Source organism: Piliocolobus tephrosceles, chromosome 8, assembly GCF_002776525.5.
Source record: "Piliocolobus tephrosceles isolate RC106 chromosome 8, ASM277652v3, whole genome shotgun sequence".
NCBI lineage: Eukaryota > Metazoa > Chordata > Mammalia > Primates > Cercopithecidae > Piliocolobus > Piliocolobus tephrosceles.
In genome coordinates this window covers 60,265,773-60,284,636 of record NC_045441.1, presented here as the reverse complement: position 1 = coordinate 60,284,636, position 18,864 = coordinate 60,265,773, and the positions used below count along the sequence as shown (strand labels likewise).

Genomic DNA, 18,864 nt, shown 5'->3' with positions numbered 1-18,864 from the left:
GAAATTTGTTCCATATTAGGAAAAGGCCAAGGATACTTTGGTGATACCTTCCATTCTGTCTTACCTAATTCCTCTAATATCTCTCTGTGAGCTTAAACCAATAACTATATATTACATTCTATTGTCTTTCTTACATAACTGCAGAAAGCTAAATACCATTTTGTTTGTTCTTATAGGTTTTCTTTAGTGTAATCCATAGTAGTTATTGCATTGGAGCAGCAGCCCCTCACTTTGAAACCTTCGCGATAGCCCGAGGAGCTGCCTTTAATATTTTCCAGGTTATTGATAAGGTAAGACCCCTCCTATTGCTTTGAAGAATAACTATCATTACTGCAAGAAGGAGACAAGAAAACACGCACACTCATTTCACTAAAACAATAGGATGGATAAATTTAATGTTGGCCTGTTGTTTATGGGAAAGAGAGATTGCTTTTAATTCTTTTCTAAGAGGAGATTGTGTAGTATTGAAACCTTCATGTCTAACTCAGTGCACTTCTATAGCAGAAAGGAAACTGTTGTGGAAGAAAACCATCCTTCAACTATTTTTAAAATGTATAAACTGTCAGATTACTCCTTTGAAGATTTATAACATTTCCTTTGTTTTTCCAAGAAACCCAATATAGATAACTTTTCCACAGCTGGATATAAACCTGAATCCATAGAAGGAACTGTGGAATTTAAAAATGTTTCTTTCAATTACCCATCAAGACCATCTATTAAGGTAGGTTAAAACAAATTATACAATCGTGCAGTTTTCTGATATTATCTTCTACTGGCCAAGATCTTCTCTGACAAGATTACTCAGGATCACTTTGGCCAAGATTTTGGTTACTTTGCCTAGAGACTTGAGGAGGTAGACAAATAATGGACAAATAACTCTGAATCAACTAGTTATATTTTGCATAATTCTTTCTATATTCAACTGACTAAAGCATTTTCAGCTCCGTGAAATTCTTCTACTCTGGGTTTGAGAATACATCAAAATGTCTTGGGTTAATGCTGCCACCTATTGGTGGTTCCTAGATGCTACCCCACTCAACATAGATAACTCATTTTAACCCCCTCCTCTCTAATCTAGGAGAATTATGCACATGTGCCTTTCCCTTCTTCCTTTCCTGGGGCTTTTACTGCACCAGCAATTGTGGCAAGTACTTTATCACACACACACACAAACACACACACACACACAGTTTATCCTACTCCATTCAGCCTTTGACAAGTTCTTGTGAAAATGTGTGTATTTTTGTCTTCCCCCTTTCACTTCATTACTGTATTTACCAAAAAAGCAGTTGTTGTTAAATATTGCAAAAGGTAATTACTAATGAAACACTTGCTTCATAAAAAAAGACATGATTTTAAGTGACATAGATAAAATTACTAATGTGATCAATTTCTAATGTCTGTTACAGAATTTGCATAAAGACCTACCTACTCCTACTTCCTTATTTTTTTCTGATTAAAACTTTGATTGAAAATCTCTTTTCAAACCTCTTTATTTTTTAAAGTTGTTACTTAATTACCAATTACCATTATTGGAATAGTATTGACTTCCACCATTTTTCTTAACTGTACAGTATTTCAAACTGCATTTTGCAACTGCATTTCGATTGGCTTCCTGGGGACTTCAGCACGAATTGTGCCAATATATTGCATGGGAAAGTGTTCTTTGGGTTTTAAACAACTATTTTTAAAATGAACTTTTGAAACATAACCTTTTTTGTTAAACTAAAGAATGAAATTGGGGGAGGGGGTTCACCCATTTTAAATAAATAAAACAAATTCTTTCGAGGAAGGACCAGAAACCAAATCTAGAGTAAAAGTGCAGGTGTGAGAAGAGGTACTCCTACTGGTGGTCCTCGATTTCTCACCTTCTTCAGAGAACTTTTCTCGGCTTGGCCCTTTGAAGGTTTTATGTTTGGCTTATGCAAAGAGTCCATTGCTTTACAAATGGTAAGATCAAAGCAAGAGAATTCAAGGGGAGATTCCCCTGTTTAGGGCTAACTACATACAGATGCAAGCAAGGATAGGTGAGAATTTCTCAACAGGATCACTGTTGTCATTTTAAGAGGGTAATTATTGTGAAGCTTCACTCACATTGCAGATCCCTGGCACACTAAATGCTGTAGCAACCCCAGTCGTTGAGAAAATGTTTAAAATGTTCCCTCATGGGTCACCATGAGACCACCAAGGTTTCTAATAATAAACTCTCATCTATCGGGAGACACTAAGAAACTTTGCCAGTTGTTTTATTTTAGAATATGCTTCGCAATTATGTTAATTTATTCTAAGGAGGAGCCTCATTCAATAGCTTGTGAAAATATCTGGCAAGATCTCATTCACTTGTTACAAATTAAGACAAGACTTTCATTAGCTTGATAGTCAAAATTCATACAAAATATTTTAGTTGAAAATGTGAACAGTTTACTAGTTAATATTCTGAGAGTGACAGTACTCTTAATTTAGGTCTCCTCTTTACACAGAGAGATAATGATAGATTCTTTTACTACTATTTTCCAAAGTTATTTAGGCCATTATTATACATGCACATGAAACAAACGTAACAAGATCTAAAGTTGTTTTTAAGCTCCACAGAAGAATTCGTTTTCAGTTTATAATTATATATTCATTTTCTGAAAATGTGTCCATCATATTCTCATTGTGGTTTTATGATTTTCCATCCATACATTCCAATAGATTCTGAAAGGTCTGAATCTCAGAATTAAGTCTGGAGAGACAGTCGCCTTGGTTGGTCCCAATGGCAGTGGGAAGAGTACGGTAGTCCAGCTTCTGCAGAGGTTATATGATCCGGATGATGGCTTTGTAAGTATAGCTAGCAAAACCATGCACAGTCCTCCTAATGGAATTTGGAAACACTGCAGGGCTCGCAGATCTGTAACTTTTCATTTTCAACAGTAGAACTGGGAGAGAAGCCATATTGTTTTCTTTCCTTTGTATCCATTCATTCAACAAATATTTATTTATTGCCTACTATGTGTCAGGCACTATTTTGGGTTCTGAAAATACCTAGGTGAATGAAACAGATAAAAATCTGCCCTCATGAAGTTTACATTCTAATAATCGGAGACAAACAATAAAAAAATAAGTAAATTATATAGTATGTTAGAAGGTAGGGAATGTTGTGGAGAAAAATAGCATATTAACATGTAGCCAGCGTCTATCAAGAATTTCAAAGTTTGTCCTGGAAGAATGATGTAGAAAACATCTCCACTTTTCTTTTTTTTTTTTTTTTTCTTGGAGCTTACAATGTTGTACTTAACTTTCTCAGCCTTGTAAGTGGCATAGAGGATAAGACTGTGATATTCAAAAGTGATTAGTTCTTAATGCTTCTGTTAAAACTTTCAACAGTTATTTTTATAAGAAAATCTACTCCCCTAGAGCCTGGCTTTATTTAAATTTTACTTCATAGTTTTCATTTGGAGTATCCTATACCCATGTGACTACATAAATTATTAGATGAGTGTTACATGTATAAAAGAGTTGCATAGAATATCCATGCCGTGACAGAAAACAAGGGTTGGTAAGAAATAGAGACTCTATGAGTTAGAATTACCAAACCCTGGCTTCTGTCACTGGAATATGTTGGGGCAATTGGCAATGGCACCACCTGGGGAGAAGACAGCGGTCACTTATTATTATGTATAGCAATGAATAGGAGACACTTTTGTCTTTTGCAGAGGTGTGAGGTGTTGAAATAATGAAGGCTATTTCCCAGAAGAAACGTAAGGGCCACATCCAAAACTGAAGTTTTTTGTATGTGTCTACATCATAACATTTGTGGAACCTAGAATATGTGTCTTTATAATATCTAACTTGTGGATCTTAGAATAAAGATAATCAGATGATCTGGCAACGTTTTAAGCCAATTATTCTTTTGCAGTTTTGTTGGTGCCCATCTACCAGAACAAGTCTACGGACAATATTTATGTTATAAATATTTTATCAAAATATAGTCAGTCTTTCATTTCTAAAATATGCTACTTCTCAGTTTATATTTTGGTCTAGTATGAAAGACCCTAAAATCCATACAGTAAAAGGCATCACAACATGGTTCATTCTTTGGATTGACAGATCACGGTAGATGAGAATGACATCAGAGCTCTAAATGTGCGGCATTATCGAGAACATATTGGAGTGGTTAGTCAAGAGCCTGTTTTGTTTGGGACCACCATCAGTAACAATATCAAGTATGGACGAGATGATGTGACTGATGAAGAGATGGAGAGAGCAGCAAGGGAAGCAAATGCTTATGATTTTATCATGGAGTTTCCTAATGTGAGTACACAGTGCAGCCTGTGTCCTTAGCTTACAGTGGCAGCACTGCAATATTCCAATATAAGGTATTGAAACAACAACTGATGCAGAATAGTAGGGGTGTGATTAAATTCTGGATTGCCCTAGAACAAGCTTGTCCAACCAGTGGCACAAGATGGCTTTGCATGAGGTCCAACACAAATTTATAAACTTTCTTAAGAGACATTATGAGATTTTTTTGTGATTTTTTTAATCTTGCCACTATTGTTAATTTTAGTGTATTTAATGTGTGGCCCAAGACAATTCTTCTTTCAATGTGGCCCAGGGAAGCCAAAAATTGGACACCCATGTATGAAACATCTATAGAGAAGAATGCATAGTAACAACCAAAAGAAGAAATGCATCATTGAAAGGCCAGATTGAAAAGAATCATATTTTGTTCTGCAAATGAAAAGGAAAAAAATGAAAGATATGTTAAAGCATAGCAAAGAAATATGAAACAAAATCATCAGGCCAAGCTGAGAAATTATGTCTAAAATGTTTATTTGCGAGGCCACCTTGTGGCTGAGAGTGGGAAAGTCATACACACAATCAGATTCGTTCTGTGACAAACCACAAGAAAAACTAGGATCATTTTTTAAAGCACAGGAAGCTAACATTGCATAAAAAATGTGAAATCAGGCCACGTGCGGTGGCTCACGCATGTAATCCTAGCACTTTGGGAGGCCGAGGTGGGAAGATACCTGAGGTTAGGAGTTTGACATCAGCTTGGCCAACATGGTGAAACCCTGTCTCTACTAAAAAGACAAAAAAGTTAGCCAGGTGTGGTGGTGCACACCTATAGTCCCAGCTACTAGGGAGGCTGAGGCAGGGGAATTGCTTGAACCTGGGAGGTGGAGGTTGCAGTGAGCTGAGTTCCCAGCACTGCACTCCAACCTGGGCAACAGAATGAGACATGGCAGAAAAAAAAAAAAAGAAAAAGTGAAATCATATTTGGAAAGCAATATAGTCCCCCAAAAAGTGAAATCATATTTGGAAAGCAATATAGTAAGCTAAAATTCTTGCTAACCAGACTTATGAGATCTTAGAGGGTATTTAGAATTAATAGGGTGCTATAAAGCCATTTTTTTATATTTCCTAAAGTATTAGATCCTCAGCATCAGCTGAAATTGTTGTGGGGAGCACCTTGTGACGTATGAAAGGATGAGATTTGTAATTAAAATACATATAAAATTTCACCATCCCAGAGGGTCACAATAACAAAAATGTTTATTTTAATGGGCATATTTCACAAACCACATTTGATGGATTGTAATAATTTTATTATTATTTTCTAACTTAAAGAATTTGTTATGCCAGTAATTATCTCTTGTCCCCATTATTTAGGATCATAATTAGGACATATTTAGGCCAACAAAATCATTAAAGATTGAAGGTGATTCTTAAATCGTTGGGAACACACATTTCCTTCTGCTGATGTTTTGCCCCTTTCAATGACCTCCTTTCCTTAAAACATCAGTGCTCTCATTTCCCATTTAGATTAGGGAGCTTTCTGGTACCTCTTAAATCATACCCTGTAAGTTACTACTTGCTTTTACCAAAAGCCCAGTACTACACAAAGATGTCCCTTGCTATAAATCGAATAATAAATTCAGAAGATATAACCCAAATAAATTAAAGATAGTAGCTTATCATGATGAAAACTAAATTCTACAGCCATAGTTAACCAGAAAAATGAGGAAGCACAATAATGAATAAAAGTTCCAGAAGTGGCTAATTTCAGTAGGTGAAAAATTGAGGGATGCTATTGTAAAAAAAATGTATAGCATTACTTCCCTTATACACAGATTTTAAAATTAATGTATAATAATTAGCTGAAAGTTAGCTTTTCATTAATAAACAACCATGAAATTGGGTAAAACATATGAAGCCAAGGGCAGTTATTGGATGAGAGGTAATGAAAGACTGATTCCTAACAAAGAGGAATCTCATAAAAGTACTCCATGAATTCTGTCTGGTAACACTGAGTTGAAAGGCAAAGATCAAATTTTAGGGAAGCTTGGGCAGCTGGAAAGGTGATAAGAGATCACCTGTGGCAATGAGGCAGGGGCAGAAGGCTATGTCTGTGTGGGCATCCCTCAGGAATCCCTGTCTGAGGATAAGACTACCTACCCAAGGCTTACCAGAGAGTGGCAGCCATAAAGCTGCAAGCAGAACACTGGATAGAAGTCAGGCGGTGATGTCGGGGTGTTGAAAGTGCAGCCCAGCTGGAATGGAGAGATCACATTGACACCTTTTTAACACCCCAGGCAAGTAGCTAAAACACCAAAAAAGCCACACCTTAGGAGTCATGACCACACCTTAGAGTAAGATCTACCTGCCCTGACAAACCCTGAGACCAAGCCATGACAAGATGCCCAGAGGAGAGAGGTTTTGGAGGTTGTGTTCCGACAAGTTATGTGGCTTTCTCCAAATTCACCCCAAGGAAACCTAAAATGAAGATTGCACAAGTTCAAGATCAGTCAGTGCTTGAGTTGCCTACCATGACAAAAATCGGCACTGTTTATTTTTCAGAAGAAAACAGAACTCAGAGTCTCTTCAGCACAACAATCACAGTACTCAGTACATCATTTACAAAAACGAGACGTGCAAAGAAACAGAAAAATATGGCTTGTATGCAAGAAACATAATCCTAAATGTTTATTCTTTAAGAAAAGGGCTTCAAAATACATGAAGCAAAAAATTGATACATCTGAAAGGAGAAACACAAATCCACAACTTTACTTGAGGTCTTCAGTGCTTGATAGAATATGTAGGTGTAATATCAGTAAGAATATAAATGAACAAACTATCAAGAAACTAGATTTCACTGGCATTTATAGGACATTCCAGCCAACAGCAGCAGAATACACTCTTCTCAAGTGCACGTGGAACATTCTCTAAAATAAACAGTATTCTGGGCCATCAAAACAAACAAAGCAAAACCTTTCAAAGTTCTTTCAAAGAATAGAAAACATAGAAAATATGTTCTCAGATCATAATAGAATTAAACTACACAAACATTTGAAATATCACAAAAAACACTTCTAAAGAATATATATCTCAAAAGAGAAATTTTGAGAAAAATTAAAAACTATTCTGAACTAAATCAAAATGAAATTGCAATGTATTAGTATTTGTGAGATATAGTTAAAGTACTGCTTTGAGAGAAATTTATCATATTTAATGCATATTTTTAGAAAAGAAAAAATATCTACAATCTACAACCCTAATTTTCACCTAGAGAAACTAGAGAAGGAAGAGCAAATTAATCGAAAACAAGCAAGACTAAGTACATAGAAATCACAGTAGAAATCAGTAAAATCCAAAACTGAAAAACAGCAATGATTGAAACCAAAAGCTGAAAAGATTTAAAAAAAAAAAAGTATAACTGTAGCAAAGCTGAAAAAAGAGAGAGAGAAAGAAGAGAAATGACCAGTATCAGGAATGAAAGATGGTACATGGCTATTGATTTTAAGGATATTAAAAGGTTAATAAGGAAATATTATCAACAATGTTATGCCTGTAAATTTGATAACTTAGGTGAGGGTCAATTACTTGAAAGATACAAATGACCAAAACTCACTCAAAAATAAATAAATAAATAAATAAATAAATAAATAGTAAATAAATAAATAAATAAATTTAGTGTATCTATAATTATTTCAAAAAAACAGCTGGGCGTATAATCCCAGCACTTTGGGAGGCTGAGGTGGGCAGATCACTTGAGGAAAGGAGTTTGTTACCAGCCTGGACAACATGGCGAAACCCTCTACTAAAAATACAAAAAATTAGCTGGGCGTGGTGTTGCACACCTGTAATCCCAGCTACTTGAAAGGCTGAGATAGGAGAATCACTTGAACTCAGGAGGCAAAGGTTGCAGTGAGCTGAGATGGCGCCACTGCACTCCAGCCTGGGCAAAAGAGCAAGACTGTGTCCCCACTGCTCTCCTCCCGCCAAAAAAAAAAAAAAAAAAACTGGATGTCTAAATAACAGCAACAGTTACAAATGAAGTTAAAATAAAAAGCAGTATTCACAATAGCATCAAAAAACAAAATTCTTAATAATAAATTTAATGAAAACGTGCAAGTCTTGTAGTAAAAATTATAAAATGCTGATAGACATGAAAACATCTAAAGAAATAGAAAGTGCCTTATTCATTGATTTAGAAACTTCATGTTTTCAAAGATTTGCATTCTCTCCAAGTTGATATATAAATATTATGCTTTATCAATCAAAATCTCACCAGTTTTCATGTGTATGTGTAGAAATCGACATGTTGATTCCAAAATCTATTTGGAAATTCAAAAGACCAACAATAGCCAAAACAATTTTGAAAGAAAGACCAAAGCTGGAGGACCTAAATATCTAATTTTAAGACAGCAATTAAGATCGTGGTAGTGGCATAATGATGGTTGTATAGATCAGTACAAGGGAACAGAGAGACCAGAAATAGATTCACAAATACCTACTCAGTTAATTTTTGACAAGGCCAATGGAACTCAGTGGGGGTAAGAAGTATCTTTTCAACAAATGGTGCTGGAACAATTGGTTATCCTTGTGGAAAAAATAAAACGTGACCTTTACTTTACATCACACACAAAAATTAATTTGCCATAGGCCTTGTACCAAAATTGTAATGCTTAAACTTCAAAAATTAAAACTTACGAAAATATCTTTGTGACTTTGAGATAGGCAAAAGTTTCTTAGAGTGAAAAGCATTACTATAAAAAAATGATAAACTGGAGTTTATTAAAATTAAAACCTCCTTTTTAAAAGACATCATTTAGAAAACAAAAAGGCAAGACACAGAGCACAAGAAAATATTTATAATATACAGTGTCCGCCAAGGACATGAATCCAGATGTAAAAAGAACTGCTATAGCTTGATGATGAGACAAAAAATAGAAATTAAAAATGGGCAAAAACTTGAACAGACATTTTACAAAAGAATCAAATGAACAATACATACATTGAATATGCAATATTATTAGTCACCAGGGAACTCTAAAATAAAACGATAATGAGATACCATTTTACCCTCTTAGAATAGCCAAAATTAAAAAGACTAACAAATGTAACTTTTGGTGATGATGTAAGCAATTAGATCTCTCCTTCACTGAAATAAAAGTGAAATCAGTACAAGCATTTTAGAAAGCAATTTGGTAGTTTATTATAACGTTAAACATACACTTATGACTGAGCATTCTATTCCTACGTATTTATTCAAAACAAATGAAAACATGACCACAAAAAGTATCTTGTACATGAATATTCATAGCAGCTTTATTTATAATAGCCAAAAATAGGAAACAATTTAAGTGTTCATCAGCAGTTGAATGAATAAACAAATTGTGATAGATCTATTTTTTCTTTTTTTTTTTTTTTTTTTTTTTTTTTGAGATAGGGTCTCACTCTGTCACTTAGGGTGGAGTGCAATGCACAATCTCAGCTCACCGCAGCCTCGACTTCCCAGGCTCCCAGGCTCAGGCAGTCTTTCCACCTCAGCCTCCTAAGTAGCTCATACCACTATACCTGGCTAATTTTTGTATTTTTTGTAGAGACAGGGTTTCACCATGTTGCCCAGGCTGGTCTCAAATTCCTGGCTTCAACCAATCCATCCCCCACAACCTCCCAAAGTGCTGGGATTACAGGTGTGAGCCACCACACCCGGAAAAATTGTGATAGATCTAGAGTTGCCAGATGAAATACTGGATTCCCAGTTAAATCTGAATTTCAGATAATGAATAATTTTTTAGCAATATTGCATAAAACATACTTATACTAAAAAAAAATTCACTGCTTTTCTGAATTCAAATGTAACAGCTTTGTGTTTTCCTGTGTGTTGTTTGTTTTTGCTAAATCTGGCAACCCAAGGTAAACTCGCATTGTGTGGAACACTACTTAGCAATACATAGGAGTGAACAACTGGTATAACACGGATGAATATCAAAAACATTACGCTAGGTAAAAGAAACAAGCCAAAGAAGTACATACCGTATGATTTTATTTACATGAAGTTCTAGATTCAGCAAAATTCATGTATAGTGATAAAAATCAAATCGGGGGTATCTGGAGGCAGGGTGTGGGTTTTGACTGAAAAAAGTGACATGAGGAAACCTACCAGGGCTACAGAAACGTTCTATATCTTTACTGGTGTGGTGGTAACATGGATGTACTCATCTGTCAATACTCAGAGTTATATCCTTAAAATGGATGCATTTTATTGTGTATCAATTTCTTCAATAAGGCTGTTTTTTAAAATGTGAAGATCAATCTCTAGAAATTATGGGTTTAGAAAGAATATTTAGGGCCGGGCACGGTGGCTCAAGCCTGTAATCCCAGCACTTAGGGAGGCCGAGACGGGTGGATCACGAGGTCAGGAGATAGAGACCATCCTGGCTAACATGGTGAAACCCCGTCTCTACTAAAAAATACAAAAAGAAACTAGCCGGGCGAGGTGGCGGGCGCCTGTAGTCCTGGCTACTCGGGAGGCTGAGGCAGGAGAATGGCGGAAACCCGGGAGGCGGAGCTTGCAGTGAGCTGAGATCCAGCCACTGCACTCCAGCCTGGGCGACAGAGCAAGACTCCGTCTCAAAAAAAAACAAAAAAAGAAAGAAAGAATATTTAAATTTATCTCCGTGAAGAAATGAACTTTGAATCAGGGACGTAACCCAGTAGAATATTACTAGCCATGTTTCCTGGGTGCTAGAAGTTACCCCTACCGCAAATATGAAAGAAAAAATATCTACTTTGTTAAAGATAAATTTATTTTAAAACAAATCAAAAGAACACCAAAAAAGTCTCTTAAGGTGGAAAAAAAGTTTCAGGGGAAAGTTTGTTTTTGCAGTAGTTTTTTTCATACTGTTTTTCAGAGTATCCAGGAAGGAAATTGTGGGTAACATACCAAACTGCTAATAAACACTGCAGAAAATAGTTATTTGTATTACAGTGGTTCTTTTAAAGATTTCAAAGCATTCTAAAAATATCTAAAAGAGATTTTCACATTAGTTTAAATTATTATTAATTTTTCTCAATACACTTGATTATAGTATGGTCTAATTTCTTTTAGTCCTGGCCAAATTTTTCTTATGCCCTCTCTCCTTTGGGCTCTTTTTTTCACAGTGGTTTGTTTTCACAAAGAACAAATCAAAAGTCATAAGCACCCAGAGGCTGAAGTACTGATTAAGCTAATATTAAAACACAACTGGGGTTGTCATTTCCTGTTCTAACCATTTGATCACGCTGACTTCTGTTTCTGTGCTTCTTTCCTATTTTGCATTAGAAATTTAATACGTTGGTAGGGGAAAAAGGAGCTCAAATGAGTGGAGGGCAGAAACAGAGGATCGCAATTGCTCGTGCCTTAGTTCGAAACCCCAAGATTCTGATTTTAGATGAGGCTACTTCTGCCTTGGATTCAGAAAGTGAGTCAGCTGTTCAAGCTGCACTAGAGAAGGTAAGTGAGCAGAAACGTTTCTTATTTCCATACTCCTGGTTCATTATTGTTTTTAAGTACAAGAAAGTGTAGATCTGTAGTAGATTACTCAAGTTCAGAGCCCTCCTTAAGGTATGAAGGCAGGATGTTCATCCACGTGAGAATTTATGTGATGACTATAGGAACTGGTTTAGAGAGAGGAGATTTGGTGGTAGGTTTGTGCTAGAAATATATATATGAGGCTCATACACAAGCAGTCATCCAGCCTACACCTTCATTCCAAGAGGTTTGCACTTTTCCCCTCCCTAGAGTGGCCCACCACTATCATCACTGTTATAACCATGCCCATCCTTTGCTTCTTCTACATACACCTGTGGGATTCTCTTCTCCAACCACTTTTCTTCTTTAAGATACCCCCAGGTATTCATTTTGACCTAATTTCACCTCAAGTGGAGAATCGCTGACCTTGAACCAGCGCCCTTCAACAGCTCTGGCCTCTCAAATCTCACCCTGACCTCCTGCTGACTATGAGCTTCTGCACATACCTCAAGACCATATGCAGTTGTGGCCCTGCACCAAATTGCACTGCATCTAGGAGGGGAGTTGGCAGTGGCGATATGAAAAACCATTGAACACTTTTCTCGATGGCCCGACTCCCATATAAACCAGAGCCTTCAGACCCCTTACAAGGCTTAATGGCACATTTTACTTTGCATTTGCTTGGAAATGAGTTAAGTGTTTTTTTCTCTAAGAAAATCGCAGGTTGTTTTTTTTTTTTAAATGCTGCCTTTATGGAACCAGAAACGGATACTGGCAGGCTAAATGTTCACTGCTTATTGAAAAATCTCGTAGTCACTATTATTTAGTAGCAAATCAGATTGTGCAAGTTTGAACGCTTGTTTCCCTCCCATGATAACAGTGCCACATGTTGCTTGTGTGATAAATAAATAATCTTTGTTTACTGTTGACACTTCGGCAATTTGGTTCATCTTGGTACAGAAAATACAAAGACAGGACTAATGTTTTATTCATTTTTTTATATTTAGTAACTAGGACAGGGATCTGCATTTAGACTATATTCAAGTCTCACTCTGTCGCCCATGCTGGAGTGCAGTGGCATGATCTCGGCTCACTGCAACCTCTGCCCACTGGGTACAAGCGATTCTCCTGCCTCAGCCTCCCGAGTAGCTGGGATTACAGGTGTGTGCCACTACGCCCAGCTAATTTTTGTATTTTTAGTAGAGACAAGGTTTTGCCATGTTGACCAGGCTGGTCTCAAACTCCTGACCTCAGGTGATCTGCCCACTTCGGCCTCCCAAACTGCTGGGATTACAGGTGTGAGTCTCCACACCCCGCCAGTTATATAAGATTTTTAAAAATGCATTGTAATAGGTTTTCCAATTGTTTTGAAGGATTGATGTTGTGCCCGTAGTCTTTTCATCCACTGGTAATCACTTTAGGTAATCAAAACTAGTTCAGACTTTTAAAATAAGTAGATGCTTGGTGACATAATAAACTAATAAATGTTTTTCTTATTGGTTAATATGAAACATCTATCAAAAGTGAAAAAAGAAGAATGGAGATGTTTGTAATCTGATTCCAAAATTACACAAAATAGTAACTGTGAAAAAAATGAAGGCAACATATGAAAATAATAACAGTTGTGTGGCAGAATTATGGGGGAATATAACTTATTTCAAAAATTCATTTACTGTCACTGTTTTTCCACTCTTTAAAGGAGAAAGAGATTAAATCAATGTAGAAATAGGTGTGAAACTGCTTTATGTATGGTTTGCTGGGTGAGGGTAAAGGGTAACCAATAGGATGAAAAGTAGCATAGTAAACTAGATTAATTGTATACTCTTTGGTTTACTGGAAAATGGCTTATGGAGAAGGGGAGAGTTCAAATATAGGCAGGGTGATGGAAGCTGTAGCACCATAAGAGCCCTCTCCACTCACCACCGTAGACGGCAGTTATGGAAGCAAGCCCTTGGAGTGGGCTCTAGGTAAGTAAGGTAGGACATCCAGCAGGTCTTGCTCCTGATCAGCTGTGTAAGAGGCCCCAGACTCTGTTACATGACACAGCCTAACCCACACAGCACTTTTCTGCTGCTCAAAATATCCTGCAAGCCACTAATCAACAAAAAAAGGCATAATTAAATGTGTCCCTCCTCCCTGGTGATAGAATCTATACCCATTTCGCTCCACAACCTGCCCTCACATATCCCTTCCATCCCCTCCTCTCCATTACTCATTTATCTTCCACTTATACGAAGTTCTAGAACCTGTGAAACAAATCAATGGTATTTTAAAAAATCAAGTCAGCAATTTCTTAGGGCAGGGGTGAATTTTAACTAAACAGCAACATGAAGGCACTAACACCCTTCTCCTCGCTTGGACTATTGCAGTAGCTGACTCTGCATCAGCCCATGCCCTCTTCGATCTGTTCTCAACACAGCAGCCAAGTGCTGCTATTCAAATGCAAATTTGGTGACATCGCACTTCTACTTCAAATCATCCAATAACTCCCCGCCTCACTCTAAGTAAAAGCCAAATTCCTTACAGTAAGCACAAGGCTCTATGGAGCTGGGTTCCAAGCTCCTTCTGGAACCTTCCTTCCTACCATTCTCCCCAACAATGCCTGCCTCTTAAACATACCCTCGCACTTTTCATCAGCTAACACACAATGCATATGTTGTTTATTTTGCGATTGTCTCTCTTTCCCCACTTCAATGTAAACTCTCTGGTGGTGAAGGCTTTGATTGGTTAACTGCAGCATCCCCACCTCTAGAGCAATGCTGGCCCCAATAGACAGAAAGCCAAGAGATATTGTTAGGTGGACTTCAATGAGTGTGATCCAGGATACTTCTAAAACCAGAAATACTCTTTTTTTCTTTCTTTCTTTCTTTTTTTCTTTCCGAGACTGAGTCTCACTCTGTCGCCCAGGCTGGAGTGCAGTGGTGCGATCTTGCCTCACTGCAACCTCCACCTCCCCTGCCTCAGCCTCCTGAGTAACTGGGATTACAGGCATGTGCCACCACACCCAGCTAACTTTTGTATTTTTAGTAGAGACAGGGTTTCACCATATTGGTCAGGCTGGTCTCAAACTCCTGACCTCGTGATCTGCCCACCTCGGCCTCCCAAACTGCTGGGATTACAGGCGTGAGCCACCGCACCCGGCAAGACCTGAAATGTTATTTTCTGGACTCCTTGATTTAGAATAACTACAAACTAGTTTTGTTTCACTAATGATCAAGAAGAATTTCTAGCATCAGCGAATAAAGGTTCCTGCCATAGGGTGTGAGTTTCACTCTGCTACTGGTTTTGACCTGGTGTGCCAATGCAGCAGGTTTCCAAGCTGCCCCACTAGTAGGAGACAGCAGTGAGCACCTGCAGGCCCTGGGGAAGCTGAGGAAACCCACACTGATTCTGTGATAAAGCCTGTGAAAGCTCTTTGAAATGTTAAAAGTGGTATGCAAATCTAAGGCATAATTATTATTAAGGGAATTTCAGCCACACCACATCAGTGGAGAACCTCTAAAAAGTCCCTTTGGTAATTATGTAGGAAGAGTTATCATCACATTATTATTCTTTGAAAATACAGGGTTGCTTTCCTGCAGCCCTCATGGGCATCTCTCAACCATCACTGTACTTTCTCCCTATGATGCGCCCTGTTGGTCTTCCTCCAAGACCTCTTACATTGTATTTATAATACTTAGAGGACTGGACAATAAGGAAATTGGTATATTACATTAAGCTGTGGGCCACTTAATTAAATTAAGTTCTAAGAAGTGATTATCCAAAGTCGAAGTTGAATCAGAGCAAATTTTACACACACACACACACACACACACACAAATGCATACACATTTTGTATGTCTGTATCAATTAAATATCTCACTCTGTATTTGGAATTTCAAAAAATAATTTATAGCAACACTATAATAGTTGGGAACAGAAAGGGAATTTGTCCAAGGGAATTTCCTTGGCTGAAATTTAGACAGAAAATCAAAGGTAACACACAGACTACCTCATGGGAAAAACATGATTGGTTATTTTATAAACCCGCTTAATGAAGCTCACATTTGTAGGGCTTGATGTTAAATTCTAAGCCACTAACTTCTTTTAGGGTAATGGTTCTTCTCCTTTGATAGATCAGGGCCCCTTTGAGAATCTGATTGAGAAAGGGAAAAATAAACCACCATAACTCCTTAGAAAAGTATACAAATTCACTTACACAAAAAGACTTATATGTACTCTTGAGGGGTTCATAGACCCCTGAAGCCATTTGTGGGTCCTTATTTTAGATGGAACAAAGGAACAAATGGATGATCAGAGCTAATTCTCACAAGACCCCTATAAGGTTAAGACATTTATTCTCCTGTTTTAAAGTTGAACTGTAAAACACCCTGAAGCACAGGGAGATTAAGTAATAGCTAGGCACAGTGAAGCCAGCACCTGGACCAGTCATCCTTCTGCCTCATTCATGCAACCACCAGGCTATATTGCTTCAAGACTACACTACCAGGAGGTAGAGCTAAAACCGATTCCAGATCAGGCTTCAAACCTCTTAATAAACATAGAATTATCATTTGATCCAGAAATTTCACTTCTGAGTATATGCCCAAAATAATTGAAAGCAGAGTCTCAAAGAGATATTGGTATACCAGTGTTCATAGTAGCATCATCTACAGTAGCCAAAAGGTGAAAACAATCCAAATGTCTGTTGACAGATAAAAGGATAAAGAAAATGTGGTATATACTTACAATAGAATAGTACCAGTCTTTAAAAGGAAATTCTGATGATGCTAAAATATGAATAACCCTTGAAGAATTATCCTAAGTGAAATAAAACTGACAAGAAAGGATCCATATTGCTTAATTCTGCTAGTATGAGATACATACAATAGTCAAATTCAGAGATGGAAAGTAGAAGAGTGGTTACTAGGGACTTGGGGGAGGGTAAAGTGGGGAGTCAGTGTTTAATGGGTATACAATTTCAACATGAGATGATGAAAATTTCTGGAGATGGGTAGTGGTGACAGTTTCACAATAATGTGATTAAAATTTTAAATTTTATGTTTGGCTTTTTTTTTTTTTTTTTTTTTTGAGATGGAATCTTGCTCTATTACCCAGGCTGGAGTGCAGTGGCGTGATCTCAGCTCACTGCAACCTCCACCTCTCAGGTTCAAGCAATTCTCCTGCCTCACCCTCCAGAGTAGCTGGGATCATAGCCACACATGACCACACCCAGCTAATTTTTATATTTTTGGTAGAAATGGGGTTTCACCATGTTGGTCAGGCTGGTCTCAAACTCCTGACCTCAAATGATCCATCTGCCTTGGCCTCCCAAAGTGCTGGGCTTACAGGTGTGAACCACTGCGTCCAGCCAGGCATGTTTTTACCAAAAAGGAGAGAGAGAGAATAGTAATCTGAGCCTGAGTACAAAAGAACAGTGAAAAAATAATAATAAATAAAAGAATAGTGACAAAGAGGAATTTGGCCTCTCAGAGTCAGAAGGATCCTACCCTTTAAAATGGCTACAATGGTAAATTCTGTATTATGCATATTTTTCCCCAATTTTAAAAACAACACACAACTAGCCTTTTTTCGAAAACCACACTCACACTGTCTTCTTGGGAAAGAAATTCAAACCATACTCCAAATCGAAGCTCTCATGTGGGTTAAACCCACTTTTGTTCCCATAAGTTGTTTATTTTCATACTATTGTATAAATAACGAGTAGATTTCTCTTTTATAAATTTAGGTCATTGTTACTTAGGAGGACATTTCAAGGTTTTAAAGAATATAGTAAAAGGTCTTCTAAGATATAATAAAATATTTTCCCATGATATGGATAAGCATCTTGGTGATTTCTCTAAATTAAAATTATTCCTAAGCCTTTCACTCCTCCCAAAATAAGGAAAATGCCTATAGAAGATATTGATTTTCCTAAGTGCTGTCAAATAATGCTCTTAATGTATTATTTATCAAGAATAAAACTAGGTAAGGTATTATGCTCTTGTGGAAAAAAATAAACTAATTATTGCAGCATTTTCTTTTCTTACCCACCATTTACTTCATCATTTATTTTTTATTGCAAATTTCTCCACAAATGCTTAAATGATTAGTTTGTTAATAAAGTTAAGTAAAGCTGGGTGTGGTGGCTCACACTGTAATCCCAGCTACTTGGGAGGCTAAGGTGGGAGAATTATGTGAGACCAGGAGTTCAGTACCAGCTGGGCAACATAGCAAGACTTTGTCTGTAAAGAAAATAATAAAACGATTTTTAAAAAGTTCAATGAAGAGAAAAGGTATTAAATGATGATAGATAATTTTACGTTATCTCCAATTCTTAATTTTCATGTTAACTTATTTAGAAGTGACAATGAAGAGATTCCAGGCCATAAAAAGAAAACATTTTACTATTATTATGTTATTATTTCACGTTCCTAACTAGGTAGTACATGTGGCTTCATTTTAGCAGAGTTTAGATTTTGAAAGTGTTTCTTTTCTAAAGGGTCTTAACCCAAGCATTCATGCATTCACATGAGTAGATTTCTGCAAGTTGGAAAGAAGCGTCAAGGAGCAGATGTATCACTCATTAAAAGTGACTTCTAAGTTCCTGATATTTTGCTATTTGTCATCCTACTTGACAAAAAAGAAAGCATTCTCAGACCAGTGAGGTGGTCTGACAGTAACCCCACATTGTTGAGCCCTGGAACCCATGTCGACCCAGAAGAACACTAAGCCAATTGGCTTTCAACATCACAGTCAGGTAGTTAAGAAACAAAAGGCTGTGTTTCCCTTTCACTACCATGGTGACCTTATTATAAAAGATGACCAACTAAAATGTGATACCCTAAAAGAAAAGACACTGAAGAGTAGTGAGAAGTTCTCAGACTGTATTCTCGGAGAACTAGGGTACTAGGGTCTCCAAGGAGCCTCTCAAGTAGTGACAGAGGTGGTGAGGTGAGGTGGAAAAGCAGGTAGGGCTGTACCCTCGACTCCCCCGCCAATTCAGGCAATGCACCGATCCATTTATCTGGATGACATATGGATGGATGGATAGATAGATAGATAGATAGATAGATAGATAGATAGATAGATAGATAGAT

General features: G+C 37.2%; 1 protein-coding gene across 1 annotated transcript in view; it reads left to right on the top strand.

Annotated features, from left to right (window-relative positions):
- Positions 1-18,864, top strand: part of ABCB5 (ATP binding cassette subfamily B member 5) — a 134,694-nt gene that overhangs the window by 23,514 nt on the left and 92,316 nt on the right. Inside the window, exons 9-13 of the mRNA XM_023215951.2 lie at positions 177-290; positions 611-721; positions 2,695-2,820; positions 4,090-4,293; positions 11,597-11,767. Of these exons, the coding sequence (XP_023071719.1) occupies positions 177-290; positions 611-721; positions 2,695-2,820; positions 4,090-4,293; positions 11,597-11,767 (726 nt within the window). The remainder of the gene's footprint in view (positions 1-176; positions 291-610; positions 722-2,694; positions 2,821-4,089; positions 4,294-11,596; positions 11,768-18,864) is intronic.